Genomic DNA, 26,773 nt, shown 5'->3' on the forward strand with positions numbered 1-26,773 from the left:
CCGTTCCCATTCCCGTTCCCATTCGCGCTCCATTCCCGTTCCCCCTCCATTTCCCTCTTTATTTCCCGTTCCCATTCCCGCTCCCGTTCCCGCTCCGCACAGACCCGCTGCAGCCGGCCCCGGGGCAGCGCCCCCATCTTTACTGGACAGCGCCCGCACTGCGGTGACCCCGGCAGCGCCCGCTCCGGCCCCGGCCCCCGGTTGCCCCTCGCCGAGCCCGCGGCGCCGGGGCTGCGGCCGCCCGGTCAGGGTGCGCGGCGCTGGGCGCGCAGGCGGCGGAGGCGCCGTCGCTGCAGGCGCAGGGGCCGGTCCGGGGGCAGGCGGCTCCCCCGCGGGCGCGGGGCCCGGCGCAGGCGGAAGCTGCAGGGGGTGGGCACGTTCTCGAAGGGGACCCGGCACGGCTGCGTGGCCGCCTCGTAGCCCTCGGCCCGCGCCGTCACCTCGTACTCGCCCGGGTTCAGCAGCCGCCAGTAGTCCCCGTGGAAGGCTGCGGCGGGGGGATGCCCCTGCAGGGCCTCATCCTGCTCCCCCGTCCCGTCCTCATTCCCAGCCTCATCCCGCTTCCATCTCCATCCCATTCGCATCCTTGTTCCTGTTCCCAGCCCACCCCCATTCCATTCCCACCTCCATTTCCAGTCCCAATCCTGTTCCTGTCCCAACCCCCATTTCCAGACCAATCCTATTTCCATCCCCAATCCTGTTCCCATCCTCATTCCCAACCTCATCCCATTCCCATCCCCTTCCCAGTTCCATTCCCAGACCCATTCCTGTCCCATTCCCATCCCCAGCCTCATCCTATTTCCAGCCTCAGTCTTATTCCCATCCCCAATCCCATTCCCTTCCCCATCCCCAATCCTATTCCTATCCCCATCCCCATTCCCAGTTTAGGCCTATTTCCATCCTCATCCCCAGTCCCATCCCCAAATCCACTCCCACCCCCATTCCCATCCGCATCCCACCGTACCCGTCCGGATGTCGTGGTTGATGCCATCCACAGAGATGATGGCGTTGGCGATTCCCTCGTCCGTGTCTCCATCCCGGACTACCCCCTTAATCCCACGGTGAACCTGAGGACCACGGGCCCGAGCCGGTGGCACACACGTGTGCGCACACATGAACACACGTGCGCACACACACGAATACACATGAGCACACACACGAATACACGTGCGCGCACACACACGAATACACGTGCACACACACACAAATACACGTGCGCACACATGAACACACGTGCGCACACACACGAATACACGTGCGCACACACACGAATACACGTGCGCACACACACGAATACACGTGAGCACACACGAATACACGTGCGCACACACACGAATACACGTGAGCACACACACGAATACACGTGCACACACACACGAATACACGTGAGCGCACACACGAATACACGTGCGCACACACACACGAATACACGTGAGCACACACACGAATACACGTGCGCACACACACACGAATACACGTGAGCACACACACGAATACACGTGCGCACACACGAATACACGTGCACACACACGAATACACGTGCGCACACACACGAATACACGTGCGCACACACACGAATACATGTGCACACACATGAATACACGTGCGCACACACACGAATACACGTGAGCACACACGAATACACGTGTGCACACACACGAATACACATGAGCACACACACGAATACAGGTGAGCACACACACGAATACACGTGCGCACACACACGAATACACGTGAGCACACACGAATACACGTGCACACACACATGCACACACGTACCCCGGTGCAGGTCACACCTCACACGCTGCAGGGTGCATGGGGGACGATGGAGCCTTGGGGTGTTTGGGGACCCCAAGCCGTGTCCCGCTCAGCCCCCGCAGTGTCCCCCCCATGTCCCGGACCCCCGGGTGCCCCCATCCCTGACCTGCTCCATGTAGAGCAGGAGGGACTCCCGGTTGTTCTCCCACTCTGCCGGCAGCTCGGAGGCGTGCGGGAACTTGTCGCAGGAGAGCTCCACGGTGATCTCGAAGCAGTTGGTGTGCAGGTAGCTGAAGTCGTTCATGCCTGGGCAGGACACAAGGGGGGGGTCAGGGGGTCCCCATCCCTGTCGCCCCCCCACGCCGTCCCCTCCGCACTCACTGCCGGGCACCGTGTGCCAGTTGGCGCCGTTGATGATGTTGCCGTAGCGGGTGAAGTCGTCGTAGTGGCAGAGGCGCCGCTCCTCGCTGGCCATGGCCAGGTTGGACGTGGCGTACACGGTGGCCAGCCAGCGGAACACGCCGTCGTCGGCCGTCGGGGTGAGCTCCTGCGCCTTCCAGTAGGTGCGGGTCATGTCGAAGGGGTAGGTGACCACCAGCTCCCCGCCGTGCAGGTTGGCGCTCAGCACGAACGGGTACCGCTGCATCCAGTCGATCACCGCCCGCGTCTCCGGCGCCACCTGCGGGCACCGCGGAGGGTCCTGGGGGTGAATTCCCAATCCCAGCCACCCCCACCGCACCTCCAGCCCTTGGCAGCCTGGGCATCCCATCCCGGAGCCCGTACACAGCCACCTGCGCCGGCCTGGCTGTCCTCATCCTGTACCAGCCTGGCCGTCCTCATCCCATCCCACCCCATCCTCATCCTGCACCGGCCTGGCTGTCCTCATCCCATCCCACCCCATCCTCATCCTGCGCCGGCCTGGCTGTCCTCATCCTGCACCGGCCTGGCTGTCCTCATCCCATCCCACCCCATCCTCATCCTGCACCGGCCTGGCTGTCCTCATCCCATCCCATACCATCCCATACCATCCCACCCCATCCTCATCCTGCATCAGCCTGGGTGTCCTCATCCCACCCCATCCTCATCCTGCACCGGCCTGGCTGTCCTCATCCCATCCCATCCCACCCCATCCTCATCCTGCACCGGCCTGGCTGTCCTCATCCCATCCCATCCCACCCCATCCTCATCCTGCACCATCCTGGCACCCCATCCCATCCCATCCCACCCCATCCTCATCCTGTACCGGCCTGGCTGTCCTCCTCCCATCCCATCCCACCCCATCCTCATCCTGCACCGGCCTGGCTGTCCTCATCCCATCCCACCCCATCCTCATCCTGCACCGGCCTGGCTGTCCTCATCCCATCCCCTCCCACCCCATCCTCATCCTGCACCGGCCTGGCTGTCCTCATCCCATCCCACCCCATCCTCATCCTGTACCGGCCTGGCTGTCCTCATCCCATCCCATCCCATCCCACCCCATCCTCATCCTGCACCAGCCTGGGTGTCCTCATCCCACCCCATCCTCATCCTGCACCGGCCTGGCTGTCCTCATCCCACCCCATCCCATCCCATCCTCATCCTGCACCGGCCTGGGTGTCCTCATCCCATCCCATCCCATCCCATCCCACCCCATCCTCATCCTGCACCAGCCTGGGTGTCCTCATCCCATCCCACCCCATCCTCATCCTGCACCGGCCTGGCTGTCCTCATCCCACCCCATCCCATCCCATCCTCATCCTGCACCGGCCTGGGTGTCCTCATCCCATCCCATCCTCATCCTGCACCAGTCTGGGTGTTCTCATCCCACCCCATCCTCATCCTGTACCAGCCTGGGTGTCCTCATCCCATCCCATCCTCATCCAGCACCAGCCTGGGTGTCCTCATCCCATCCCATCCTCATCCTGTACCAGCCTGGGTGTCCTCATCCCATCGCGGATCCCGTACACATCCACCTGCACTGGCCTGAGTGTCCTCATCCCATCCCATCCCATCCCATCCCATCCCATCCCATCCCATCCCATCCCATCCCATCCTCATCCACCTGCACAAACCTGGACGTCCCTGTCCCCCCATTCTCCTTCCCACACAGCCCATCCCCAGCCACCCCATCCCCACCCTACCTCAGCCTGGGTGTCCCATCCCATCCCTATCCACTGGCACCAACTTGGGCATCCCTCTCCCCACCCTTCCCATCCATCAGCATCCCCATCACCCTGGGCATCCCCAGCCACCCCATCCCCACCCTGCACCAGCCTGGATGTCCTCATCCCATCCCATCGCCATGGCCAGGACCCCCATGGCCAAACCCCATGGGTTGCACGCCCAGGACGGAGGGCATCCCCCGGCGCACCGGCACAGGGGGACCGGCACGGGGCTCACCGTGGCGTTGGCGAAGGTGTAGTACTCGGGGATGGGGATGTAGTGGTTGGGGAACTCGTGGGGCACCAAGTCATTGTCCTCAGCATCCCACAGCGCCGTGTTGAGGTCGGCGAAGTTGTGGTTGAGGTCGATGCCCTCGTAGGTCCAGCGGCCCATGGCCCAGCCCGACAGCTCCGAGCCCTGCCGCGGGAGGGGGTCACCAGCACGGCGCCGGGACGGTGCTCGGCCCCCGGCACCGGCGGCGGGGCCCTACCAGCTTGTAGGCGGTCTCGTAGCCGTCGGGGTTCATGGAGGGCAGGAGGTGGATGCGGGTCTCGGTCACCAGCTGCACCACGCGGGGGTTGCCGGCCCGGAACTCCTGGCACAGGTATTCCATGAGGTTGAGCAGCAGCTCCCGGCCCAGCACCTCGTTGCCGTGCATCCCGGCCACGTAGCGGAACTCCGGCTCTCCTGCGGGACCGGCACCGGTGTGGTGGTGAGGGGACCACGGCTGCCCTGGTCCCCTGTGCCCCGTGATAGCCCGGGCATCCCTGGGGACTGTCCCCATCTGCCTGAGCCAGCCCGGGTGTCCCATCCTATCCCATGCCATGCCATCCCATGCCATGCCATGCCATCCCATGCCATGCCATGCCATCCCATCCCACCCCATCCCATCCCATCCCATCCCATCCCATCCCATCCCATCCCATCTCTATCTTCCCACATCAGCCAGGGTGTCTGCAGACACCCCGTCCCCATCCTACACTGCCATGGGCACCCCATCTGATCTCATCTGATCCCATTGGATCCTATCCCCCATCCACCCATACCAGCCTGGGCATCCCACCTCACCTCATCCCATCACCCTCTGTCTGCACAGCCACCTGGGTGTCCCCAGCTGCCCCATCCCCATCCTGCACCAGCCTGGATGTTCCATCCCATCCCCATCACATCTCCAACCCATCCCCATCCCTATCCCCATCCCATCCCCATCTCCATTACATCCCCATTCCATTTCCAACCCATCCTCATCCCTATCCCCATCCCATCCCCATCTCCATTACATCCCTATCCCATCTCCATCCCATCCCCATCCTTATCCCCATCCCTATCCCATCCCCATTCTATCTCCATCCCATCCCCATCCTTATCCCCATCCCCATCCCCATTACATCCCTATCCCATCTCCATCCCATCCCCATCCTTATCCCCATCCCTATCCCATCCCCATTCTATCTCCATCCCATCCCCATCCTTATCCCCATCCCCATCCCCATCCCCATTACATCCCTATCCCATCTCCAACCCATCCCCATCCCTATCCCCATCCCATCCCACCCCATCTGACCCCACCGCATCCCATCCTAACCCACCCCACCCCACCCCATCCAATCCCACCCCATCTGACCCCACCCCACCCCATCCCATCCCACCCCATCCCATCCTGTCCCACCGCACCCCACCGCACCCCACCCCGCAGGTCACGTACCCACTTCGTGCTGCCCGGGCTTGTCCGAGATCTCCATGACGTACATCTTGAGGCCCAGGTAGCTCTTCCCGATGCTGTAGACGCGGGTGATGTCGGGACACTCCTCGCTCACCCGCTTCATCAGCTGGGGCAGGCACAGGGCGCTGGGTCAGGGTGCGGGGGCACCCAGGGCTGCAGAGCCCCGGTCCCACACCAGGGTGCCCCGGGGGGGGGCGGGGGAGCCGGCACCTTTCGCATCTCCTTGTAGTTGTGGTGGCGGAAATCCAGGCGGGTGCCGGGCTGGGGCTGCCCGTGCTGGGCGCGGATGTTGCTGGGGTCTGGGGGCCGGGGGGGACAGGGTCAGGGCCGGAGCCAGCGCCGGGGGGCGGGCAGGGGCCGGGGCGGGCACGCACCGGGCAGCGGGCAGCCCAGCACCTCGGCCCGCAGGCAGATGGTGCCGTTGGGGAACCAGGACTGCGGGTTGATGCGCAGGTACCGCGCCACGGCCGGCTCCGGCAGCACGTTCAGAACGGGAGTCTCGGGGTCCTTGTTCCCGGGGAACACCTGGGGGGAGCGCGGATGGGAGGGGAGGGGAGGGGATGGGGGGGCTGTGGGGATGGGGTGGGATGGGGTGGGATGGGGGGGCTGTGGGGATGGGATGGGATGGGATGGGGGGGCTGTGGGGATGGGGTGGGGGGGCTGTGGGGATGGGGTGGGATGGGATGGGATGGGGGGGCTGTGGAGATGGGGTGGGGGGGCTGTGGGGATGGGGTGGGATGGGATGGGATGGGATGGGATGGGGGGGGCTGTGGGGATGGGATGGGGGCTGTGGGGATGGGGTGGGATGGGGTGGGATGTGGGGGCTGTGGGGATGGGATGGGGGGGCTGTGGAGATGGGGTGGGATGGGATGGGATGGGGGGGGCTGTGGGGATGGGATGGGGCATGGGGAATGTGGTGCTGTGGGGGGATGGGGATGGGATGGGACTGTAGGGATGTGGTGCTGTGGGGATGGGGGCTGTGGGAAGGGGGACCAGTGGGAAAGGGGTGCTGTGGGGGATGTGGGGATGGGGGATACAGAGGTGTGGGGCTGGGGGGGGGCTGTGCAGTGGGGGGCTGTGAGGATGGGGATGTGCGGATGGGGGCTGTGGGAAGGGGGAGCAGTGGGAAAGGGGGCTGTGGGAATGGGAGGATGAGGGGATGGGGATATAGAGATGTGGGAAGGGGGGGCTGTGCATTGGGGGGCTGTGAGGATGGGGATGTGGGGACGGGGGCTGTGGGAAGGGGGAGCGGTGGGATGGGGGGGCTGTGGGAAGGGGGGGCTGTGCAATGGGGGGATGAGGGGATGGGGATGTGGGGACGGGGGCTGTGGGCACTGGGGCTGCGCACGGAGGGGTCAGCGGAGGCGCTGCGGCACCCGAGGGGTTACAGGCTCCGCGGCCGCATCCGGCCTCCCCTGGCCCCGCTCCAGCCCCTAACGAGGAGCAGACACGGGCTGGGAACCGGGAACGGTCCCGGCCCTGCCGAGGAGGAGCCAGAGCCCAGCGGAGCCGCAGGGCTGAGGCTGCTGCTGCTGCTGCTGCTCTGCCCCCCAGCACCGGCACCCAGCACCCGCACGGGAGGGGACCAGGGATGAGCACAGCGACCCCAAACCTGCCCCTGATGCGGCCCTGGCACAGGGACCCCAAACCCACCTCAGCACAGGGGCCCAGACTCGTTCCCGGCACAGCCCTGGCACAGGGACCCCTAAACCCTGTTCAATACAGGGACCCCCAGCCCATCCTGACACAGGGACCCCAAACTTACTCCTGGCACAGCCCTGGCGCAGGGACCCCCAAACCTGACAGCGGCAAAGGGACCCCTAAACCCATTCCAATACAGGGACCCCCAAACCTGCCCCAGCACAGCCCTGGCACAGGGACCCCTAAACCCTGGACAATACAGGGACCCCCAACCCATCCTGACACAGGGACCCCAAACTTGCTCCTGGCACAGGGACCCCCAAACCTGACAGCGGCAAAGGGACCCCTAAACCCATTCCAATACAGGGACCCCCAAACCTGCCCCAGCACAGCCCTGGCACAGGGACCCCGAAGCTTCCTCTTGGCACAGGGACCCCAAATGCAGCAGAGGGGGACCCCAAACCTGCCCCAGTGCATGGATCCCAAACTCCCCCCAGGCCAGTGCTGGCTCAGGGACCCCAAGCACCAGTGCCTGTGCTGTGCATGGGAGCACCCCTGTGTTCCCCCACCTCCGTCCTTGCACCCACGTGTACCCCTATGTGTGCAGCCCCCCCTGCCCCGGGCATGGGGCAGCCGTGGTCACCTCTGGGCACAGCTGGATGTGCCACGCACACGTGTGTGAGCCCTTGGCGTGTTCACGCGTGCGAGCCCTTGGCGTGTTCACACGTGCGAGCCCTTGGCGTGTTCACATGTGTGAGCCCTTGGCGTGTTCACATGTGTGAGCCCTTGGCGTGTTCACACGTGTGTGCGCCCTTGGCGTGTTCACACGTGCGCGCCCTTGGCGTGTTCACACATGTGAGCCCTTGGCGTGTTCACGCGTGCGAGCCCTTGGCGTGTTCACGCGTGCGAGCCCTTGGCGTGTTCACGTGTGTGCGCCCTTGGCGTGTTCACACGTGTGCGCCCTTGGCATGTTCACATGTGTGAGCCCTTGGCATGTTCACATGTGTGAGCCCTTGGCGTGTTCACGCGTGTGAGCCCTTGGCGTGTTCACGCGTGCGAGCCCTTGGCGTGTTCACGCGTGCGCGCCCTTGGCGTGTTCACGCGTGCGAGCCCTTGGCGTGTTCACGCGTGCGAGCCCTTGGCGTGTTCACGCATGCGCGCCCTTGGCGTGTTCACATGTGTGCGCCCTTGGCGTGTTCACACGTGTGAGCCCTTGGCGTGTTCACGTGTGTGCGCCCTTGACGTGTTCACACGTGTGAGCCCTTGGCATGTTCACACGTGTGAGCCCTTGGCGTGTTCACGTGTGTGCGCCCTTGACGTGTTCACATGTGTGAGCCCTTGGCATGTTCACACGTGTGCGCCCTTGGCGTGTTCACGCGTGCGCGCCCTTGGCGTGTTCACATGTGTGAGCCCTTGGCATGTTCACACGTGTGCCGGGGGGGCTGGCAGCGGGGACAAGCAGCCTTTGTGCAGGAGGGAAGTGCTGCAGGACGCTCTGGGATGGGGGAGCCAAAGGCAACAGAGCCCAGCGCCAAGCAGCACCGTTAACCCCTGCTGCGGGTACCCCCCCCATGGTTAAACCCCTCCATGCCCTCGCTCTGCCCGGGGAACCGGGGGTGCTGGGGGTCCCCATCCCCTTTCCCCCTGCCCCCGGGCACCTACCGCCTCCTCGGTGCCGTTGCGGCACGGGTGCCACGTGTAGGTGTCGTTGCTGACCTGCACCTTGTAGGACGTCACCCAATCGTACCTGCAAGGGGACAGGGTCAGTGGGTGCCCCCCCCCGGCCCCCCCCGGCTGCCTGCGCCCTCCCTTACGTCCAGATGGAGTTGAGGCCCTGGGTGATGACGCCGGTGAAGTTGGTGAGGCCGCGGGCATCCACCTGCAGCCACTGCCCCGCGTCCTCCTGCCCCGCGCACCAGCCCCCGTCGTAGAAGTCCCCATCGTAGAGCCCTGACTGGGGGGGGGAGCAGGGATGGGGGGGGATGCAGGGACCTGCCCCCAGCCCCGGCACCCACCGCATGGGGGGGATGTGGGGCCCGTGGTGTGTGACAGGCACAGGGCATGCATGCGCTGCATGGGGCACGTGGGGTGTGCGCGCGTCATGTGTGTCACGTGCTGTGCGAGTGTCACAGGTACCGTGCACACGCAGAGCACACGCAGAGCACACAAGTTCCGTGCACACGCCATGCGCACAGCACACACACACACCATGCACACACACACACACACGCCATGCACACACACACGCCATGCACACACACACGCCATGCACACACACACCATGCACACATACAGCACACACACACGCCATGCACACACACACCCCATGAACACACACTCACACACCCGCAGCACACCCGTGCCGTGCACTCACCATGCACTCACCATGCACACACACACACTCACACCCCATGCACACACACACACACACTCACACACCCGCAGCACACTTGTGCTGTGCACTCACCATGCACTCACCATGCACACACACTCACACACCCCATGCACACACACTCACACACCCCATGCACACACACTCACACACCCGCAGCACACCCGTGCCGTGCACTCACCATGCACACACACACTCACCATGCACTCCCCATGCACACACACACACTCACACACACACCATGCACACCCGCAGCACACCCGTACCGTGCACACACACACACCCCATGCACACACACACACTCACACCCCATGCACGCACACACACTCACACACCCGCAGCACACCCGTGCCGTGCACACACACACCATGCACACACACACACACACACACACCATGCACACACCCGCAGCACACCCGTGCCGTGCCGTCCCCCCCCGGTCCCGTTGCCCCCCGCTCCCGGCCGGGCCGTACCTGGATGTTGAGGCGGCCGCGGTGCGCTCCCAGCCCGTAGCGCTTGGTGCTGGAGGCGCGGAGCTGCGAGTCCCGCACCCGGAGCGACTCCAGCCCCAGGGGGGGGCACGCTGCGGGCAGGGGGGGGCCGCGGTCACACAGGGACCCCCGGGCACGGCCCCGCCGCGCGCCCTGACTGCACACGGGTGTACAAGGGGTTCCTGTGTGCACACGGGTGTGCAAGGGGGGGTTCCTGTGTGCACACGGGTGTGCAGGGGGGGTTCCTGTGTGCACACGGGTGTGTAACGGGGGGTTCCTGTGTACACACGGGTGTGCAAGGGGGGTTCCTGTGTGCACACGGGTGTGCAAGGGGGGGTTCCTGTGTGCACACGGGTGTGCAAGGGGGGGTTCCTGTGTGCACACGGGTGTGCAAGGGGGGGTTCCTGTGTGCACACGGGTGTGCAAGGGGTTCCTGTGTGCACACGGGTGTGCAAGGGGTTCCTGTGTGCACACGGGTGTGCAAGGGGGGGGTCCTGTGTGCACACGGGTGTGCAAGGGGGGTTCCTGTGTGCACACGGGTGTGCAAGGGGTTCCTGTGTGCACACGGGTGTGCAAGGGGGGTTCCTGTGTGCACACGGGTGTGCAAGGGGGGTTCATGTGTGCACACGGGTGTGCAAGGGGGGTTCCTGTGTGCACACGGGTGTGCAAGGGGTTCCTGTGTGCACACGGGTGTGCAAGGGGGGGGTTCCTGTGTGCACACGGGTGTGCAGGGGGGGTCCTGTGTGCACACGGGTGTGCAGGGGGTTCCTGTGTGCACACGGGTGTGCAAGGGGTTCCTGTGTGCACACGGGTGTGCAAGGGGGTTCCTGTGTACACACGGGTGTGCAAGGGGTTCCTGTGTGCACACGGGTGTGCAAGGGGTTCCTGTGTGCACACGGGTGTGCAGGGGGTTCCTGTGTGCACACGGGTGTGCAGGGGGGGTTCCTGTGTGCACACGGGTGTGCAAGGGGGGGTCCTGTGTGCACGGGTGTGCCAGGGGGGGTTCCTGTGTGCACACGGGTGTGCAAAGGGGGGTCCTGTGTGCACACGGGTGTGTAAGGGGGGGGTCCTGTGTGCACACGGGTGTGTAAGGGGGGGTTCCTGTGTGCACACGGGTGTGCAAGGGGGGGGTCCTGTGTGCACACGGGTGTGCAAGGGGTTCCTGTGTGCACACGGGTGTGCAAGGGGGTTCCTGTGTGCACACGGGTGTGCAAGGGGGTGTTCCTGTGTGCACACGGGTGTGCAAGGGGGGGTTCCTGTGTGCACACGGGTGTGCAAGGGGGGGGTTCCTGTGTGCACACGGGTGTGCAAGGGGGGGTTCCTGTGTGCACATGGGTGTGCAAGGTGGGGGGTTTCCTGTGTGCACACGGGTGTGCGGGGGGGGTTCCTGTGTGCACACGGGTGTGCAAGGGGGTTCCTGTGTGCACAGGGGTGTGCAAGGTGGGGGGTTTCCTGTGTGCACACGGGTGTGCAGGGGGGGTCCTGTGTGCACACCCATGGCAGCGCGGGGACACGTGTGTCATAGCATGTGCCAGGCACAGGCTGCGGGTGCTGCCAGGCGCTGAGCACCCAGCTCACACATGTGAGTGCATGGCACTGAGGCGTGCACACGCGTGTGCAGCCGTGTCGCGGTGGCGAGGGTACGTACAAGGCTCCTGTGGAGCAGCCGTGTCCTTGGCTGGAGCCTTCGGCCTCTTCTTCAGCACCTTCTTCTTCAGCACCTTCTTCCTCACCACTTTAACCCGCACCACCTTCCTCCGGGGTGCTGCAGCTGGAGATGGGCACAGGGACCCCTGAGTGGTGGGACCCCGGGGTGGGGTGATGGGGCCCCCCTGGGGCGGGGGGACCCCCATAGTGGGGTGTCCCCAGGGTACTGGGGTCCACAGAAGCGCCTGGAGCAGAGGCGCACCGACCTTCAGGGACCCCTGCACCCCTCACTCGGGCTGGTGCATGGATGCACACGCAAGCCACACACGTGCGTACTTGCATGCACACACACACACGTGTACACACACTTTGAGCCATCCCCCGTGACACCCGCCCCGTGCACACAAAGGTGTGCAACCCTCCACGCACAGAGCTGTGCACACATCCCTGCGTCTGCATCCCTGTATCCCTGTGCACACATCCCTGTGTGTGCATCCCTGCATCCCTGTGCACACATCCCTGGGTGTGCATCCCTGCATCCCTGTGCACACATCCCTGTGTGTGCATCCCTGCATCCCTGTGTGTGCATCCCTGTGCACACATCCCTGTGTGTGCATCCCTGCATCCCTGTTTGTGCATCCCTGCATCCCTGTGCACACATCCCTGTGTGTGCATCCCTGCATCCCTGTTTGTGCATCCCTGCATCCCTGTGCACACATCCCTGTGTGTGCATCCCTGCATCCCTGTGTGTGCATCCCTGTGCACACATCCCTGGGTGTGCATCCCTGCATCCCTGTGTGTGCATCCCTGCATCCCTGTTTGTGCATCCCTGCATCCCTGTGCACACATCCCTGTGTGTGCATCCCTGCGCACACATCCCTGTGTGTGCATCCCTGCATCCCTGTGCACCCATCCCTGTGAGTGCATCCCTGCATCCCTGTGCACACATCCCTGTGCACACATCCCTGTGAGTGCATCCCTGCATCCCTGTGCACACATCACTGCGTGTGCATCCCTGCATCCCTGTGCACACATCCCTGTGCACACATCCCTGTGAGTGCATCCCTGCATCCCTGTGCACACATCCCTGCGTGTGCATCCCTGCGTGTGCATCCCTGCATTCCTCTGCACACATCCCTGTGTGTGCATGCCTGCATCCCTGTGTGTGCATCCCTGCATCCCTCTGCATACATCCCTGTGCACACATCCCTGTGCACTCACACTTTTGTTCACACATATCCCCGTGTGCACACACACACAAGGGTTGTGCACCCCCCTGCACCCAGGGCTCTGCACACGGGTGTCCTCGCACATACACGCGCTTGAGCACACAACTCCTTGCACACGCAGCCATGCACATACAGAGCTGTGCACACGTAGCTGTGCATCCCCCTGCACCCAGAGCTGGGCACAGGCACCCACAGAGCTGAGCACACACGTCCCTGTGCACACACGGTTCTGCACCACGTCCTGCACACAAGGCTGTGCACGTGTGTGCTCAGAGGGGCACTCACTTGTGCACAGCACCCCATGCACACGGTTGTTCACGCACACAGGACTGTGCACACGCACTTGTGCACACACACCCCTGCACACACACACACCCCTGCACACACACACGCACACACACGCGCACACACATGCACACACACACATGTACACACACACCCCTGCACACACACCCACCCACCCCCCTGCACACACACATGCGCACACACATGCACACACACATGTGCGCGCACACACACATGTGCACACACACACATGCACACACACACGTGCACACACACATGCACACACACACGTGCGCACACACACACGTGCACACACACATGTGCACACACACATGTGCACACACACGCGCACACACACATGTGCACACGCACACATGTGCACACACACACATGCACACACACACGCGCACACACACATGTGCACACACACACATGCACACACACACATGTGCACACACACACACACGTGCACACACACACACTTGCACAGACACACGCACAATGCACACACACTCACACATGTGCACACACACACACGTGCACACACACATGTGCACACACTTGCACACATGTGCGCACACACACATGCACACACACACACACGTGCACACACACACACACATGTGCACACACACACATGCACACACCCCCACACACCCGTGCACACCCCCACACCCGTTCCGAGCCGTTCACCCCCCGGTCCCGGCCGTGCTCACGCTCACACTTGTGCACGCCCCCCCCCGCCCGCGCCCCCCCCGTGCTCTGTTCCCCCCCCCCGTTTCCTACCTGCGGTCCCGGCCCCCCCCTCGGGCGGGCGCCCGGGGGCAGCGGGGCTGGAGGGGGGGGCGGTGTTGGGGGGCGCCGCCGTGGCCGCCCCGGTGCCGTTGCGGGGTCCCGGGGCGGTGCCTCCCGGGGCGCCCATCGCCGTGGCGCCGGGGCGGGGGGGAGCGGCGCGGGCGGGGGGCACCGGGGGGAGCAGCGGCAGCAGCAGCGGCAGCAGCAGCGCCAGGGGCAGCCCCGCCATGGCCGCGGGGAGCGGAGCGGAGCGGAGCGGGCCCGGCGCGGCTCGTCCCGGACCTCCCCTCCCCTCGCCCTCCCCTCCACGCCCCCCATCACCCCCTCCCCCTGGCCGGGGGGGTACCGGGACACCGGGACACAGGGACACGGGGACACGGAGACACCGGGACACAGGGACACGGGGACACAGGGACACGGGGACACCGGGACACCGGGACACTGGGACACGGGGACACCGGGACACCGGGACACCGGGACACGGGGACACCGGGACACCGGGACACTGGGACACGGGGACACCGGGACACCGGGACACAGGGACACTGGGACACGGGGACACCGGGACACCGGGACACAGGGACACTGGGACACGGGGACACAGGGACACCGGGACACGGGGACACCGGGGCATAGGGACACAGGGACACGGGGACATGGGGACACCGGGACACGGGGACACCGGGACACCGGGACACTGGGACACCGGGACACAGGAACACGGGGACACCGGGACACCGGGACACGGGGACACCGGGACACTGGGGCACAGGGACAGTGGGACCCCCGGCGCTGTGGGGTACAACCGCTCTCTCCCCTCCTTTTGACCGGCAGCTCCGAGAGCCCCCTCCGGTGGGGACACGGGGTCCAGCCCCCCCCCCCCCCCCTGCTGCCCCCAGTACCGTACGGCATCCCCATTGTCCCAGCATCACTCAGTGTCCCCCAATCCCCAGCATAATGCCCCTCGTCCTCACACCACGTCCACTGTCCCCAGCACTGTCCCCCCCCCCCTTGCACCCCACAGTGTTCCCATTACCCTTGCACCATGTCCCCACTGTCCCCATCACCATTCAGTATCCCCACTGCCCCAGCACCCCGCAGTGTCCCCACTGTCCTTGCACTGTGTCCTCAGCATCCCCCAGTGTCCCCAGCATCCCAGCACAGACGGTTCTTGACCCAGCTCCCTGTTCCAAACGTGAGGAGCATCCCCTTGGCACCACGGTACCAGCCCCCAGCACCACTGAGCTGGGCAGAGGGGCACTGGGCACCGGTGGGATGAGGCCCATGTGATGGATCCATGCCCTGGTCCCATGGGACACCCGCGGTCCCTTCCTTCGTGACCCAGTGTGGCCAGGATGGGCTAAGGGGATGCCTTTGTTCCTAGTGTTGGGAGTGCCACGGCCTGTGTCCCCCCCAAACCCGATCCCACTCCCCCCTGGGCTATCCCAGCCCTTCCCTGTCTAATGCTGCCTTTTCCCATGGCGAGGAATGCAGGGGCTTCATCACCCCCCCATCCCATCATCCCTCCATCCACCATCCTGCCATCCCTCCTTGCAGCCTCCCCGCATCCGGTGCTGCCGCCGGCCGAGCCCGGGGACCCGGGAGGTCCCGGGAACTGCCTGAGCCGGCTCCGCAGCCAAATCCCGGCCCTGATCCAGCAGGATCCAACCCTGGCCCCGGGCCCTGCGCGGCAGCAGGATGCCCGGTGCCTGGTGCCCTGCCCGGGAGGGAGGGATCCCAGGGAATGGGAGCGGGCTGAGGTTTGGGGTGCTGTGAGGTGCAGGGATGTTTGGGGTGCTCTGAGGTTTGGGGTGCTCTGATGCTTGGGGTGCTCTGATGTTTGGGGTGCTCTGAGGTTTGGGGTGCTGTGAGGTGCAGGGATGTTTGGGGTGCTCTAAGGTTTGGGGTGCTGTGAGGTGCAGGGATGTTTGGGGTGCTCTGAGGTTTGGGGTGCTCTGAGGTTTGGGGTGCTCTGAGGTGCAGGGATGTTTGGGGTGCTCTGAGGTTTGGGGTGCTCTGAGGTTTGGGGTGCTGTGAGGTGCAGGGATGTTTGGGGTGCTCTGATGTTTGGGGTGCTCTGAGGTTTGGGGTGCTCTGAGGTGCAGGGATGTTTGGGGTGCTCTGATGTTTGGGGTGCTCTGAGGTTTGGGGTGCTCTGAGGCTTGGGGGTGCAGGCATCAGCCCTGGACTCACTTCCCAGTTCTCCCAGAGATCCCAGACCACTCTGGCTGGGCTCTGCCTGGGGAACCAGCACCGCAAGGGCAGGGGTCCGGGCAGGGCGGGTCAGCCAGGGGGGTGCCCAGGGTAGGGGTCTGGGTGCCATGGGGCTGCCCCCCATGCAGGAGGAAGGTCCCTGGGTCCTGCCTCTGCCCCCCTGCCAGCGGGATCCTCCACAAGCCGGTGCCGCGGGCGCTGGCGCTGCCCCAGCCTCCCATGAGCTCATTTTCCATCCCAAAAGGACTTTCCTGCATTGGCTTTTGTCTTTTATTGGGGTTTCTGGCTCCAGCCGCAGGGATGGGGGTGGGAGGAGCGGACTCGGGGCACTGGCACCCTTTGGTGGCAGCTCTGCTGTCGCCTGGCTGGAGGCGACAGGGAGTGGAGCACTGGTCCCATCCTCATCCCGGTCCCCATCCCGTTTCCCATCCCCATCCCCCCCCAGGACGCACCAGCGCCAAGCGGGACTGTGTTAGGCTGAATACATGGGATGGGGATGGGGTCCTGCAGCCCTTCAGCCCCCAGGGATGCTCCTGCTCCCCCAGCTCCCCTGGCCCTGTATCAAGCAGGGATGCTCATGAGGACGGGGTCCTCGGGCACTGCGGCTCCCAGGGATGCTCCTGTGGGACGGAGGAGTCCCGTGACCCTGTACCACCCAGGGATGCCCCCATGGGATGGGGTCTCCGCCCCCTGTGGGACATCAGGGCACGCTGGGCCGGGGCTGGCGCAGGGCGCTGCTTTGTTCCATCGCCGGCTCCCGGGGCAGGAGCGGTGGGAAAGGCTCCGCTTTGCGCTGAGGCATCACCCGCATCCCGCTGAGGGCTCTGGCCAGGGCCCAGAGGCAGCTCCCCCCCAGCGCCGGCCTGACTCAGCCCCTCGTGACGGCCCTTCCCAGGCCCCTGGGTACCGGGGAGCTCCCGCACCCCCGGCCGCGGGGCCGGGCTCCGGGCAGGGGCGGCCGCTTGAGCCGGTCCCGCTCCGCTCCCCGCGGCGCCGAGGCTCGGGCCCGCCCCGCTCAGCGCTTCGGGGATGTCCTGAGGTTCCCCGCAGCTCGGCTTGGAGCGGAGCCACCGCCGGGCCGCCAGCTCCTGCCTTAAAGGCGCCGTAGCCTGAGCCGGCAGCGATGGACGCGGATGGAGCCCCCCGCAGCCCGCAGCCGGAGCGGGGCTCGGTGCCACCATCGCTGCTGGTCCATTGGGTTCCGCTGGTGTGGAGGAGCCCCCGGAGCCGGTGCCACAAAAGCGGGGCTCTCCCTCGGGGTGGAACGGCTGAGCCCGTGTTCCCCCGCAGGGTCCTGCGGCGCTGCCGGGAATGCCCCATCCCTGGCAGTGCTCAAGGCCAGGTTGGACACAGGGGCTTGGAGCAAGCTGCTCCAGTGGAAGGGGTCCCTGCCCGTGGCAGGGGTTGGGGCTGGAGGAGCTTTAAGGTCCCTTCAGTCCAACCCAGGCTGGATTCCATGGTCCTGTCACCCTGGGGATCCTGGTGCCTGTACCCAGTGCCAGTGCCTGGCTCGCTGCCCCAGCACAGGACCGCAGCCTGCGGCCGAGGCCAGGGCTGCCGGCCAAGGCAAACACCTTGGAAGCCACTGGGGTGGCCACAGGACTCGTGCCCAGCCCGCCTGGCAGTGCCACATCCACCCAGCGGTGCCAGGGACGGTGGCCAAGCCCGGCTCTAAGGGAGCCCTTAGAGCAGCTCCAGTGCCTAAAGGGGCTGCAGGAAAGCTGGAGAGGGGCTTGGGACAAGGGCCTGTAGGGCCAGGCCAAGGGGAATGGCTTGAACCTGCCCGAGGGGAGACTGAGCTGAGCTCTGAGGCAGGGAGTTGAGACTGGAGGAGCTTTAAAGTGCCCTGCACAGGGTTGTGGTGGGGCGGGTGCATGGGCTGGGGCACAAGCGCCCCGCGGCCACAGCAGGGGCTGGATGGACGGAGTCTGAGGTTAGAAGTGAGTTAATAGAAGCGTTCCCTCCTCCCGCCCCGCCGCAGCGCGGGGTGATGGATGCTTCCCATATGGTCCCCATCAAGGCAGGCAGTGCCACACGCCTCTGCCCCAGCCGGGAGCACAGAGATTAAAGCAATTAGAGCTGCAGCTCGTCTGGCTCTTGATGAGCCCCGAGGAGCGGCTGAGAGCTCCCGACGTTCCCCAAAGCTCAAATGTCAGCGAGGCTCTTCAGCGCGGCGCTGCGGAGCTGCAGGTGCTGCCGCGGCCCCCCAGGGCCGTGGGGCGCTGATGGCAACCGCAGCGGGGTGATCCAGGAGGGGAAAATGGGAGGCTCCAGGGGCTGGGGTGATCCCCGGGACTGGGGTGCTGCGGGGTGGGCGCTGTGGGGCGGGGATGCTCCTTGGCCACGCTGGGAATGTTCCCCTGCCACCGCTGACCCCAGGTGCGGAGCCCGGGATCCCCTGATCCAGCTGAACCGCTGGGACTCAGGGACCCGACGCTGGGTGTGATGGGGTGCAGGACAGGGGGTGCAGTTTGGGGTAAAGGGCACTGGTGCAGGCAAAGGTGCATAGGCAGGGGTTCGTGTTGGGATGCAAGGACAGGGATGCAGGCAGAGATGCATGCTGGGGTTCAAGGGCAGGGATGCAGGTTGGGCGCAGGCTGGGATGCACACGCAGGGATGCTTGCCGGGGTACAGGGCAGAGATGCAGGCAGGGATTCACGCAGGGCGCAGGCAGGACGCTGGGTGCCGGCGCCATCGGCGGCCCGCGACAGCCCTCTTGTGGTCCGGTGCGACCGATGGAGACCGGGACCGGGACCGGACCGGGGCTTCAGCTCCAGCTCCTCCCGCAGCGGCGGCCCCGCTGCTTGTGTGCAGGGCACGGGTGTGATGGGGAATGCAAGCGGGGCCCGTGTGCGTGTGCGAGCAGGGGGAGCGTGCACGGAGCCTGGTTGTGAGCACAAGAGCGTGAGCAGGGCCCCGCTGCAGTGTGCAGGTGAGCAGGGCACCATTATAAACGTCCAGGGCACAATCACGGGCATTCAAAGCACCGTTGCAGCACGCAGGGCACCATTGCAGGTGTGCATGGCCCTGCTGCAGCACTGCAAGCATGTCCCTGTTCCCTGTGACGTGCTGCAGCCGCACACTGGGGGTGGGCACGTTGGGTCCCTGCTGCACCCCAGCTCCGGCCCCACTCAGCCGAGCCCATCACTGGCAGTGGTGGCGAGTCCCGGGGGGCAGCAGGAGGGACCCCTTCCCCCATAGCAGGGGCTATGGGGCTCATGTCCCCCCCTGCGCTGCAGCTCCTGCAATGCTGCCCCATGGCCATTGAGCCATGAAGTGCCAAATCCGGCAGCAGCTGCATCATGGCACAGGACAGAGACCACGGGGATGGACACAGGCACAAACACAGACCTGCTGCCAGCGGGGAATGCTGTGGGTCACAGCCATGCCAGGGGGTGCCATGGCTGGGGGGGACCCACACATGGGGGCACAGACCCCTGGGATACACAGCACCCTGTGGCTGCTGGCCTCAATGGCACAATCCCAGCCTGGTTTGGGTTGGAAGGGACCTTAAAGCTCCTCCAGCTCCAGCCCCTGCCACGGGCAGGGACCCCTTCCACTGGAGCAGCTTGCTCCAAGCCCCTGTGTCCAACCTGGCCTTGAGCCCTGCTGGGGATGGGGCAGCCACAGCTTCTCTGGGCACCCTGGGCCAGCGCCTCAGCACCCTCACAGGGAAGAGCTTCTGCCTAAGAGCTCATCTCAGTCTCCCCTCGGGCAGGTTCAAGCCATTCCCCTTGGCCTGTCCCTGCATCCCTTATCCCAAGCCCCTCTCCAGCTTTCCTGCAGCCCCTTCAGGCACTGGAGCTGCTCTCAGGTCTCCCCTTCAGGAGCCTTCTCTTCTCCAGGCTGCCCCAGCCCAGCTCTCTCAGCCTGGCTCCAGAGCAGAGCTGCTCCAGCCCTCGCAGCATCTCCATGGCCTCCTCTGGCCTCGCTCCAGCAGCTCCACATCCTTGTGCCTGGATCAGGACTGCAGGGGGGCTCTCCCCATCCCACAGCAGAGGGGCAGGATCCCCTCCGTGCGCTGCTGCTCACGCTCCGGGGGTGCCCCCAGCACACGGGGGGGGTTGTCCTGGGCTCAAGCGCTCCCTGAAGCCGGGTCGAGGGGAGCTGCTCCTTCCCCCCAGCTGCCATGGGCTTTGCCATGGGAGCGGTGCCCTGGGGGCCGCAGCGGCAGCGGGAACGCCGGCTGCTCCGTGGCACGGGCCCGGTGCCGCAGCCTCGTTAACCTTTCTTGATTAAGGCAATTATCCCCAGCGCCTTATCCTCCACTCCAAGCACCGCGGCTGCTGCGGGGGGAGCGAGCCTGGCATCCAGCACCCGCAGCCGGAGCTGCCGCGGCTGGGGGGGACCCCGGCGGGGCTGGGGGGGGGGGGCGTCAAGGGGTTTCCATGAGGGTCATCTTGTCCCTGACCCACAGGCAGGGTGTGGGATGCAAGGGGGAGGTGGTGGGAAGGTCCTTAGGGCCCTCACATGGGATTCCCTGTCCTCCTGTGGGATCTCCCACCCCTGGGATGCCCATACTCCTCGTTCTCAGGATGCCCGTCCTCACATGGGGTCCCCCATCTCCCACCCCCAGGGGTGTCCCTGTGCGCTGCCCCCTCCCCACGCACAGACCCCTGGAGCCGGTGCCCTTCTGCAAGGCCTTTTATTCCCATGTCGGAGCCCCCCTGCTCCGAGGGACCCCATCACCCCCATCCTGTGCTGGGACCCCAAGGATGGGCAGGGGGCTCCCTCCAGCCCTGGGAACCCCCCGGTCACCCTGGGCAGGGGCTGGGGCCATGGAATGAGGACCCATCACTGAGTGAAGGGTGGTGGGGCAGCTGGGGGGGGGGACACGGCCCCCCCCCCACGGGTGGGATGTTGGGGTGTGTTGGGTTTTATTCCCTATTTATTTACAGAATTCCCATCTGGGAGCACAGGGAATCCCGGCAGGAGCAGCGGGGCCGGGGCCGGGGCCTCCTGCCTGCGCTGGAAATCACCCTAGTGTTAATATCATTAATGATAATAGTGATGATAATGGGAAACGAGGCCGGGCTGGAGCCGGGGCAGCCCCCGGACCCTGGTCCAGGCACGGATCCAGCCTCGGCACCCGGGACTGCGGGTGGGCGGCTCCAGATGTGGAGCTGCTGCACATCTGGGGAGGGAGCGCTGCAGATCCGGGAAGTGGGGGGAGAGCGGGTCCCACCGGAGCATCCATCCCGCCCCGGAGCATGCACCCATCCCGCCCCCGAGCAGCCATCCTGCCTGGAACAGCCATCCCAGCTCAGAGCGTCCGCCCCGTCTTTCCCACACATCCCTCCTGCCCTGGAGCATCCATTCTGCCCTGGATCCATCCTGCCCCAGAGCATCCCTTCTGACCCGAAGCATCCATCCCGCCTAGAGCACCCATCCATCCCACTCCGGAGTACCCCTTCCGCCCTGGAGCACCCATCCCACCTTCCCTGGAGCACCCTGCCCAGGGCTGCCGCTGCCCCCCGCTCTCGGTGTCTTTCCGAGGCTGAATCCCGATCATTTGGGTCGTTCCCGAGGCTCCCCCCAAGGCTCCTCTCCGGCCGAGCCACACCGGGGCCGGTGCCAGCCCTGTCCGGGGTCACCGGCTCCGCGGGGCCGTGCTGGGGTGGCCGCAGGGCAGCGGGATGGGGGGGGGGGGTCCCGCAGCCCCGTGCACCCCGATCCCCATGGAAAACCCCGGGAGCGGCGCGGAGGGGCCGCTCTCGGTCCTGCCCGTGCCGCGGCTCCGGTGCCGCCCGGCTCCCATGGGCCCGGCTGCGAGGGGCGGGCAGGGATCGGGGGGTCCCTTCCCTCCGCGCCCCGGCGGGATGGGGGGCTCGGGGCAGCCGCTGCATCCCGGGCCCCGCTGTGCTTTAGGAATAGGCCAGGCCCTGGAGCGGCCGCGCGGGCGTGTGGAACTTGTCCGAGTCCTCGAAAGCCGCGTCTGGGAAGCGGGAGGGAGGGAGAGGGAATGAGCCGGGATGCAGGAGACGGGAACGGGGCGGGCCGAGGATGGGGGCGCTGCCGCCTCTGCGGGCGCAGGAGACGGGCAGGGTACGGGCAGCGCCATGGGGCAAAGGGGACCCAGGGGGATGCGGGCAGGGTCCGGGGGTACCCGGCGGGGTGCGGGCAGCCCCGCACTCACCCTGCAGGCTGCTGGTGCTGGCGCAGGCGGGCGGGGGGGAGCTCTGCGGCCGCACCACCGGAGCGAAGGCGCTTTTCTGCTTCACGGCCGAGATCATGTTCACCGGGGAGAAGGAGAAGACCCCGCTGGGGGTGGAGGCGCTGGTGCCCGACGGGACGGTGATGGAGGAGGCGCCGAGCGGGGGGCTGGCGGGCATGACTGCGGGGACAGACCCGCTCAGCGCCGCGCCGGGAGGCGGCACGGCCCGGACACCCCGCGGGGAGCCGGCTTCGCATCCCTTGGCTTTGGGGACATCCCAGGGCTGGTGCTCAGCGGTGGGGACACCTCGGAGCTGGCCCGTGGAGTTGGGGATACCCCAGGGCCCATGTGTAGCTTTGGGGACACCCCAGGGCTGGTGCGTGGTCTTGGGGATGCGCTGGGGCTGGCACGTGGTTTTGGGGATACCTGAGGCTGGTGCATGGCGCTGGGGACACCACGGTGCTGGCACACAGTGCTGGGGACACCCAGGGCTGGCACACGGCATTGGGAGCACCAGGGACTGGTGCATGGTGCTGGGGACACCCAGGGCTGGTGCATGGCATTGGGAACACCCCAGGGCTCTGAGGACACACAGGGCTGGTGCAAGGCATTGGGAACACTCCAGGGCTTTGGGGACACCCAGGGCTGGCACATGGCATTGGGAACACCCGGGACTGGTGCATGGCATTGGGAACACTCCAGGGCTTTGGGGACACCCAGGGCTGGCACATGGCATTGGGAACACTCCAGGGCTTTGGGGACACCCAGGGCTGGCACATGGCATTGGGAACACTCCAGGGCTTTGGGGACACCCAGGGCTGGCACATGGCATTGGGAACACTCCAGGGCTTTGGGGACACCCAGGGCTGGCACATGGCATTGGGAACACTCCAGGGCTTTGGGGACACCCAGGGCTGGCACATGGCATTGGGAACACTCCAGGGCTTTGGGGACACCCAGGGCTGGCACATGGCATTGGGAACACCCCAGGGCTTTGGGGACACCCAGGGCTGGCACATGGCATTGGGAACACCCGGGACTGGTGCATGGTGCTGGGGACACCCCAGGCACTTGGCTCTGGGGACACGTGGTGCTGGTGCAGAGCTCGGGGTCACCCGGGGCTGTCACACCTCACCGGGACCCCCCCCCGCCCCGGGGTCCGTGACTCACTGGCGTAGGGCGAGTTGGCGGTGGAGCCGTTGAGGAAGCTGGGGGACCCGGGCACCCCGAGCGCGGCCATGGTGCCGCCGCCGCCGCCGTAGCCGGTGATGCCGGTGCCGCCGCCGTAGCCGCCGTGCTGCGGCGTGGAGCTGGGCACGTACCCGCGCGGCGAGGCGCTGCCGGGGCTGCGGGAGTAGCCTGCGGGAGACGGCGGCCGCGGTGGCACCGGGAGGGGGGGACCGGGGCAGGACCCCCCCCCCCACCCCAACGCCTCTGCCCCCCTCGCACCTTGCTCCGTGCCCTGCGGGGAGTCACCGATGCTGACGGGCAGCTGCGAGCCGAAGGAGCTCACCCCCATGACGCCGGCGGCGGGGCCGTGGGTGCCGGCCAGCGGAGGGACCTGCCCCGCGCTGCGGGGGACGCTGTAGAGAGCCTCGGCCACGTCGGCAGCGCGCTTGAGGAGGATGTCCTGAGGGCAGGGACAGGGCGCGGGGGGGCAGCGGAGAGAGGGGTGAGAACAGGGGGGCCCCGAGCATCCCCTGGCACGGGATGGGTTCTGGTGGGGCAGGGGAGGACCGAGACCCCCCGGTTAGTGTCACATTGCAGGGCACCAGAGCATCCCCTGGCACGGGATGGGTTCTGGTGGGGCACACGGGATCGAGCCCCCCCGGTTATTATCACATTGCAGGGCACCAGAGCATCCCCTGGCATGGGATGGGTTCTGGTGGGGCACACGGGACCGAGCCCCCCCGGTTAGTGTCACATTGCAGGGCACCAGAGCATCCCCTGGCACGGGATGGGTTCTGGTGGGGCAGGGGAGGATCGAGCCCCCCCGGTTAGTGTCACATTGCAGGGCACCAGAGCATCCCCTGGCACAGGATGGGTTCTGGTGGGGCAAGGGAGGACCAAGACCCCCACAGTTTATGTTGCCTCCCAGGGAACCCGAGCATCCTGGGGCGTTATGGGGCACATGGAGACTGAGACCCCACAGCACAAGGCACCTCCCAGGGCATCCAAACATCCTGGGGGACAGGACGGGGTCTGAGGAAGCACATGGGGACCAAGACCCCCCAGTTTCTGTCACCTCATGGGGTACCTGAGTGTTCCTGGGGTGTGATGGGCACGTGGGGACCCAGATCCCCCCATCTCATATCACCTCCAGGGCATCCAGGCATCCCCAGGGCATAGGATGGGGTGTGAGGGGGCACACGGGGGCTGAGGCCCCCCGGCTCACGGCCCTGGCTGGGAAGGCCATTAGAACAAAGGCAGCTCTGGAAGCTGCTGACCCCTTCCCCTGCAGCTGGAGGGCTCGGGGGGCCCCCAGCGCTGACTCAGCGCCTGAGGCATCCTGATGGGAAGCAGATGTGGGGCTCCTGCATCCCTGCTGCAGCACTGCAGGAGGGTGGGGTGAGCAGGGATGGGGGGGCCCGGTACCTGGTTACTGTGCGGCATTCCATAGAGAGCCTCCACCAGGTCAGCGGCCCGCTTCAGCAGCACCTCCTGGACAGGGAATGCGATGGGATTTAGGGGGATCCAGGTCCCACCGTCTGCCCCTTGCTCCTGGGCCATGCTGACACCCATGGGCGGCACTGGGCATGGGATGGGGCGTCCCTACCTTAGGCAGGCGCTCGGGGTCCCCAGGGTGCCGGGGAATGACCTTCTGCAGCCGCTGGAACCCGTAGTCGATGGTGGGCTCATTCAGTGCTATGGGGGGAAACGGGGTCAGGGCCTGGCCCCACAGCCCCGGCTCCATGGGGACACTGAGGCACGGACTGTGGGGCACAGGGGTGAGCCATAGGGAACCCCCCGTCCCACACGGATACCCGGATCCAGCCCCTTCCTCACCCACACCCTGGCTGGCAGCGCTCAGCCCCATTGACGGGGGTCCCAAGGGGATGGGAGGGTGAAGGAGGGGGGTGACGCACGGCACGGCATGGAGCTGGTGACACAGGACACGGCACATGGGACAGCACATGGAACACGGGTTGTGACACACGGCCCGTGGGGAGTGTCCAGTCCTCTGCTGCCCCATGCATGCTGCCCTGCACACACCACACGTGTGCATCATGCCCTGTTCATGCCATTCACGTGTGCATGGCCCCGCTGACACCCCACACGTGTGCATGGCCCCACTCACACCACACACGTGTGCATGGCCCCACTCACACCACACACGTGTGCATCATGCCCTGTTCATGCCATTCACATGTGCATGGCTCTGCTCACACCACACACGTGTGCATGGCCCCACTCACCCCACATGTGTGCATCATGCCCTGTTCATGCCATTCACATGTGCATGGCTCTGCTCACACCACACATGTGTGCATGGCCCCACTGACACCCCACACATGTGCATGGCCCCACTGACACCCCACACGTGTGCATGGCCCCACTCACACCACACACGTGTGCATCATGCCCTGTTCATGCCATTCACATGTGCATGGCTCTGCTCACACCACACATGTGTGCATGGCCCCACTGACACCCCACACATGTGCATGGCCCCACTGACACCCCACACGTGTGCATGGCCCCACTCACACCACACACGTGTGCATCATGCCCTGTTCATGCCATTCACATGTGCATGGCTCTGCTCACACCACACATGTGTGCATGGCCCCACTGACACCCCACACATGTGCATGGCCCCACTGACACCCCACACGTGGGCATGGCCCCACTCACACCACACACGTGTGCATCATGCCCTGTTCATGCCATTCACATGTTCATGGCCCCACTGAAACCACACACGTGTGCATGGCCCCACTCACACCACACATGTTCATGGCCCCACTGACACCACACACGTGTGCATGGCCCCACTGACACCCCACACGTGTGCATGGCCCCACTCACACCACACACGTGTGCATCATGCCCTGTTCATGCCATTCATGTGTGCATGGCTCTGCTCACACCACACATGTGTGCATGGCCCCACTGACACCCCACACATGTGCATGGCCCCACTGACACCCCACACGTGGGCATGGCCCCACTCACACCACACACGTGGGCATGGCCCCACTCACACCACACACGTGTGCATCATGCCCTGTTCATGCCATTCACATGTTCATGGCCCCACTGACACCACACACGTGTGCATGGCCCCACTCACACCACACA

General features: G+C 65.8%; 2 protein-coding genes across 4 annotated transcripts in view; both read right to left on the reverse strand.

Annotated features, from left to right (window-relative positions):
- Positions 1-245: 245 nt before the first annotated feature.
- Positions 246-14,347, reverse strand: CPXM1 (carboxypeptidase X, M14 family member 1). 2 transcript variants are annotated; one of them, XM_062636610.1, is made up of 14 exons: positions 14,095-14,347; positions 11,796-11,918; positions 10,130-10,239; positions 9,079-9,167; positions 8,927-9,011; positions 5,998-6,148; positions 5,834-5,922; positions 5,606-5,729; positions 4,391-4,587; positions 4,138-4,317; positions 2,140-2,437; positions 1,925-2,064; positions 965-1,067; positions 246-487 (listed from the first exon to the last, which is right to left on the reverse strand). In XM_062636610.1, the coding sequence occupies exons 1-14, from the start codon at positions 14,330-14,332 to the stop codon at positions 246-248; spliced, it is 2,169 nt and encodes a 722-aa protein (XP_062492594.1). In that variant the 5' UTR covers positions 14,333-14,347. The 2 variants fall into 2 exon arrangements, with proteins under 2 accessions (XP_062492594.1, XP_062492593.1); XM_062636609.1 differs by having other exon boundaries at positions 9,079-9,218.
- Positions 14,348-21,800: 7,453 nt separating this feature from the next.
- LOC134172965 (transcription factor COE4-like) overlaps positions 21,801-26,773 on the reverse strand; it is a 26,059-nt gene continuing 21,086 nt past the window's right edge. The window contains exons 12-17 of one of the 2 annotated variants that reach the window (XM_062636611.1): positions 25,248-25,336; positions 25,067-25,132; positions 23,921-24,101; positions 23,642-23,830; positions 22,454-22,651; positions 21,801-22,252 (exon numbers count right to left, since the gene is read on the reverse strand). In XM_062636611.1, coding sequence (XP_062492595.1) covers positions 22,182-22,252; positions 22,454-22,651; positions 23,642-23,830; positions 23,921-24,101; positions 25,067-25,132; positions 25,248-25,336 — 794 coding nt within the window. In that variant the 3' untranslated portion in view covers positions 21,801-22,181. The remainder of the gene's footprint in view (positions 22,253-22,453; positions 22,652-23,641; positions 23,831-23,920; positions 24,102-25,066; positions 25,133-25,247; positions 25,337-26,773) is intronic. The other variant, XM_062636612.1, reaches the window with a different exon arrangement.

This window comes from Pezoporus occidentalis, unplaced genomic scaffold (genome assembly GCF_034315485.1).
Source record: "Pezoporus occidentalis ecotype Australia unplaced genomic scaffold, CSIRO_AGI_Poc_V1 ctg486, whole genome shotgun sequence".
In the NCBI taxonomy this organism is placed as follows: Eukaryota; Metazoa; Chordata; class Aves; order Psittaciformes; family Psittacidae; genus Pezoporus; species Pezoporus occidentalis.

Excerpts from the sequence above, each read along its gene's own strand:
- CPXM1 (XM_062636609.1), bottom strand. The coding sequence starts at position 14,332 with ATGGCGGGGCTGCCCCTGGCGCTGCTGCTGCCGCTGCTGCTGCCGCTG. Across the intron at positions 9,219-10,129 it reads GCGGCCGCCTCAACATCCAG|TCAGGGCTCTACGATGGGGA; the intron begins GTACGGCCCGGC and ends TCCCCCCCCCAG. Across the intron at positions 2,438-4,137 it reads ACACCTTCGCCAACGCCACG|GTGGCGCCGGAGACGCGGGC; the intron begins GTGAGCCCCGTG and ends CGGTGCCCGCAG.